Genomic DNA, 5526 nt, shown 5'->3' with positions numbered 1-5526 from the left:
CCACCATCATCATCATCACCACCATCATCACTATTATGACCACCACCACCATCATTATCACCAGCACCATCATCATCCCCATCATGACCACCACCATAATCACCACCATCATGACCACCATCATCATCATCATCACTATTATGACCACCACCATCATCATCATCACCACCAGCATCATCATCACCATCATGACCACCATCATCATCATCACCATCATGACCACCATCATCATCATCACCATCATGACCAACATCACCATCGTGACCACCACCATCATCATCACCATCATGACCACCATCACAATCATCACCACCATCATCAGCATCACCATCATGACCACCACCACCACCACCATCACCACCACCACCACCATCACCACCACCAGCATCATCACTACCACCACCATAATCATCACTACCATGACCACCACCACCATCATCATCACCACCACCACCAACATGGGTAGGGCGGCTGTAGCCCAGCCCTACTCATGACTCGCCACGTGCCCTTTAAATTCGCTCTGCGCAATTGTTGTTGTTGTTGCTGTTGTTGTTGTTGCTGCTGTTGTTGTGTAACCTTGAACAGACTGCTGGCGCAAGTGCTGTGAGTAGCGAGAAGCAGCTACGAAGGGGACACAGACAAAGGTCCCCCGTGTAGCCTTGAACAGACTGCTGGGGCAAGTGCTGTGAGTAGCGAGCAGCAGCTACGAAGGGGACACAGACAAAGGTCCCCCGTGTAGCCTTGAACAGACTGCTGGGGCAAGTGCTGTTAGCGAGCAGCAGCTATGAAGGAGACACAGACAAAGGTCTCCCGTGTATCCTTCAACAGACTGTTGGGGCAAGTGCTGTGAGTAGCGAGTAGCTGCCACCCGTGGCACCTGGGGTCTGTCCCGTGACCTCTCGCTACCAGCGGGCGTTCGACACTTCACGTGGCCTTAAAGTGCACCTGGCCTGGCAATTACCAATATTATTATTTTCTTTTTGGAACGCATCTACTACCACAACGCAGCATCACGCGTGGAACTCACGAACGCGACTGAGCCGACAGTCGTATCTCGAGATGCTGCTATCCAGACAAGGCCTGGGATGACGGTGATGCTACATAAACGTTAAGATGTCCCCATCAAGAAATGCCTTGTGTGTATACTCGTCACATCGGAATTAAATTAAATCGTTTTAGAGAGTAATTTTGTCGTTAGCTCAACGTTGTCTGTCTTACAGGCAATCTTGATTTTAAGCTTTCGTGACTGCAGGAATCCATACTGTCCTTTCGGTAAAGTCACGTGGGTAGAATGTCTGTTTCTTCGTCCGAGAGTCGGTTTGATTATTGGGATATGTGGCGAGATGTGAACTCCCTCGCCTGGTATGCAGGAGGTTCGTGGGTCCGATCCCGATCCTGACGTCTGTTGTATATTTGAAGTTTGCGTGTCTCTCTCTCCGTAGTTGTGTGGAATTCTTTCTCTGGGTCCTCCGTTTTTTCCCCCCTCCACGTTCACAAAACGTGCGTCTCGAATATTTGCCCGCCATGAATGTACACGTGATGATAATTCACTTCTTCGGAGCTATCATTCCTGATAGCTGGGTCGCGTCTTACAACTATCTATATTTAGCTAGGTGGGCCTTACCTGGTCGAATGAAAAAAAGCGAAGTTTAGTTTTTAGTTCGTGGTTTAATATGCGGGTGTAGGCGAGCGTGGTATGACAACGTTTTGCCCAAACAATCTTCTGAAAGCCTCAAGCGCCCACCCAAAACCCCCCACGACTCCGTCGCCCACTCTTTTCTTATTTCTCCCAGACATGGACTTCAACTCGTCCCAGAATGGCACCGTGGCAGTCGTCGACCCCTCGTCGGACCTCATCTTCATGGTCACGCTCTTCCGAGACCCCCCCGCCGCTCGCTACTTCGGCCTTCGCGGCCCTCCTCCTCATCTACGCCTTCACTGTGGCAGCCAATGCGACGCTGGGCCTCGTCATCTGCCTCGAGTCGAACCTCCACCGGCCCATGTACCTGCTCATGGCGCTGCTGGCGATCACCGACGTCGTGGAGACGACCAACGCACTGCCGAGGATCATGGCCAACCTCGTTGCTTCGAATCTCATCCCCATGCCCGAGTGCATCGCCCAGATGTTCTTCTACCACATAGCCATCAGGGTGCAGTCGTTAATCCTCACCACCATGTCCGTGGACCGCTACGTGGCCATCGTCCACCCGCTGCGCTACCACTCGATCATGTCCAACTCCCTGGTCTTCAAGGTCTTCCTGGCGTCCGTGGCGCTCGCGGGACTGCCGATTTTCGGCTACGTGGCCGTGGTGGTGCGCCTCAACTACTGCCGCCTGAAGGTCACCTCCTCGCCCAACTGCGACATCATGATGCTCGGCAACCTGTCGTGCAGCGACCCCTACCCCAGCGTCATCTTCACCTACATCAACATCATCTCGGGAATCATCTTGCCCCTCATCATCGTCGTCCTCATGTACCTGCTCATCCTGCTCGAGTGCCACAAGCCGCAGCGGCGGGAGGGCAAGGTTAAGGCCATCCACACGTGCGTCACGCACATCTGCGTGATCAGCGTCTTCTTCAGCTCCATCCTCTTCACGTTCGTGAGTGGCCTCAAGCTGCATGCCTCCATCCCAGGGGACCTGCGCTCCCTGCAGACCCTCCAGTACGTTCTGCCGCCCGTGCTCAACCCGGTCGTCTACGGCCTCCGCACGGCCGAGATCCGACGCGCTCTGGCCAGGCGCCTTGTGGGGCGCGTGGTGCCCGGTGAATCCAAGATGCTGCACTCTTAAATCATTCATGAGCATTTTCGTTCTTTTCTATCATGTGCACCAACAGGGGCTTGTGCACGAACAGGTCTACGTATGCGTACTCCTCGTCTTCTCTTTTAGCCCCCCCCCCCTTCCAATACGTTATTTCCCTCATTAAAATGCAAATCATTTATAACATTTTTGACATGCGTTTTTCTGGATGTTGTTGTTGTAATTCTGTCTCTCACTGTTCAAATAAACCTACCATTATAATTATAGACTGATCATTTCTTTGTCAGTGGGCAAACGTACAAAATCAGCAGGGGATCAAATACTTTTTTCCCTCACTGTACATACATACAAACATAGTATTGTTGGCTATGTACGGTGTGATTGAAGTTCAACATACATACACACATAGTACGGTTGGCAACATACGGTACAAAAGGAGTGCAACATCCACACGCACATACAAATCCTGGTAACCGTAACCCCTCCTTTGCTGGAAATACGATCACTGTGTTCTACTAGTGCGACACGTCCACTCGGCCATCTTGTCTACAACCGCGGACAAGGTGGTGCATAGAGATGGATTCAGTCGCGGGTGCAACTCTGACGCCACTTCACCAGAATGCGACAAGGTTCAAGGTTGCCGCTGTGGTCTTGATCAAGGCCCGATTAAACACACGTGGCCTTAGGCTCTCGTGTTGTGTAGGGCCGCATTTAGGCCCCTTCATTGCACATTGAACTTGCGACGTTTGTGGCTTCTCCGCAGCAGCTGAAGCTTATGGGGAGGAGGCGGATGGGTGGGTGGGTGTGTCGGTGGGGGGGGGGGGGCTGTACAAGTTTGAAGAAGTGAGTGTGGTGAGTGATTTTTTTTGCGTTGGAGGGAATTCTACCTTGAGTCAAATACACGTGTTAGTTTAACACAGGTAAGTGCATTTTAATCGACATGTATGATGACATATTGGTCTTGCGCCACCACTCTTTCGACGCGTCGCCTATTCGGCCTCTCTCTACGTTCTCAACAGAGGTCGCAATCGGGTACCCGATACCTGTACCCTACCCGATACCCGGCTGCTCGTACCCGGCCGGTTACAAGTACGGGTACCCGTTTGCGACCCTGGTGCGGCCGGGTACGGGTAGACCGTGAGTCACTGGTGAGTAATTGTTTGTCACTCATTTCCCAACGTCTTGCCTCTTCTCACAATTCAAGTTCCTAGAATCAACCCACCCGCGTCTGCAACATGGCTTCATCCCTGAGGTCGCAATCAGGTACCCAATACCCGTACCTCACCCGTACCCGGCCGGGTACGGGTAGGGTACGGGTACGGCCGGGTATGGGTACGGGTACCCGTTTGCGACCCTGGTGCGGCCGGGTACGGGTACGGGTAAGGAATCAAAACCCGTTTGCGACCTCTGGTTCTCAATCTTTGCTCTCTAACTGTTCCTCCATCTGCCTCTGCTCACTCCGCACACTCTCGCTGTCTCTCTCTCTCTCTTTCTCTTCTCGCTCTACCACCCCATCCACTGGGACGAACTTCCCCCTCCACATTAAGAGGTCACCTTCGCTCACTAAGTTTTTGCTCCTCACTCAACGCTCACAATTATTGTTAACACCGGCTCACCCCATGACCCCCCCTTTAATTACCCCCTCATAACCACCACCCTCTTCATAATCTCAGTATACGGATATCCCTCATTAACTCCCAATCATTCAATCCATTCCTCATCATGTACTTTCCTAATAATAATTCTCATTACACGGCTTTCTCTCATTAACCCCATTCATTCAATACAATCATCATCATTTACAGTTATAATAATAATTATTCACATGATACGGCTATCACTCATTAACCCCATTCATTCAATACAATCATCATCATTTACTTTAATAATACTATCTATTCTCATGATACGGAAATCACTCATTAACCCCATTCATTTAAACCATTCATCATCATGATCACCCTCACATATTTGCCACCCAATGACTTCCTGTCATCTATGCCATTCACCTAATCTCCTTCAGTACATCCACATGTTGTTGTAGTAGTCGTACAATTGTTAATGAAGTACCACTGGAACCTCCTTTGCCAGTAGCAAAGGAGGTTCCAATGGTGTACATGCTTACCCGAGCTCTCATACTCTGATGGTGCATTGTCTTTGAGTTGTGCGCCTTTTGGCGTCATCTGGTCCAACACCATGTGAGACTAGGCTCTAAGAAAAGCTGTCTCGGGTGTGGATCAATCAATTTCAAGGACAGTGCACACATTATCAGAGTTGTGTTTTTTGTTTGCAGTCTGACTGCAGGTATTGTGGTCAATGCCAACATGACTCCTTATAAAAAAAAGGTGTCAGTTTTGTTGCCAGATAAAAGGGTAAAAAACAATTATCATATTTTGCTACTGGCAAATGAGGTTCCAATGGTGTAAATGCTTACCCCGAGCTCTCATACTCTGATGGTACATTGTCTTTGAGTTGTGCGCTTTTTGGCGTCATCTGGTCCATCACCATGTGAGACTAGGCTCTAAGAAAAGCTGTCTCGGGTGTGGATCAATCAATTTCAAGGACAGTGCACACATTATCAGAGTTGTGTTTTTTTGTTTGCATTCCGACCACAGGTATTATTGTCAATGCAAACATGACTCCTTGTAAAAAAAGGTGTCAGTTTTGTTGCCAGATGAAAGGGTAAAAAACCAATTATCATATTTTGCTACTGGCAAATGAGGTTCCAATGGTGTAAATGCTTACCCCGAGCTCTCATACTCTGATG

The 5526-nt window shown here is 49.8% G+C and overlaps 1 protein-coding gene and 1 pseudogene across 1 annotated transcript in view; one reads left to right on the top strand and one right to left on the bottom strand.

The window, feature by feature from the left end:
- Positions 1-1795: 1795 nt before the first annotated feature.
- LOC133360930 (olfactory receptor 8H1-like) lies at positions 1796-2789 on the top strand (annotated as a pseudogene).
- A 472-nt stretch (positions 2790-3261) lies between these two features.
- The window catches only part of LOC133360990 (olfactory receptor 51E1-like), a 25685-nt gene continuing 23420 nt past the window's right edge, over positions 3262-5526 (bottom strand). Inside the window, 1 exon segment of the mRNA XM_061579874.1 lies at positions 3262-3305. Within this exon segment, the coding sequence (XP_061435858.1) occupies positions 3262-3305 (44 nt within the window).

This window comes from Lethenteron reissneri, chromosome 70 (assembly GCF_015708825.2).
Source record: "Lethenteron reissneri isolate LAM-NWPU_2019-01 chromosome 70, ASM1570882v1, whole genome shotgun sequence".
NCBI classification, from domain to species: domain Eukaryota; kingdom Metazoa; phylum Chordata; class Hyperoartia; order Petromyzontiformes; family Petromyzontidae; genus Lethenteron; species Lethenteron reissneri.
Note: the sequence above shows the minus strand (reverse complement) of the source record. Positions and strands in the feature narration are given on the sequence as shown.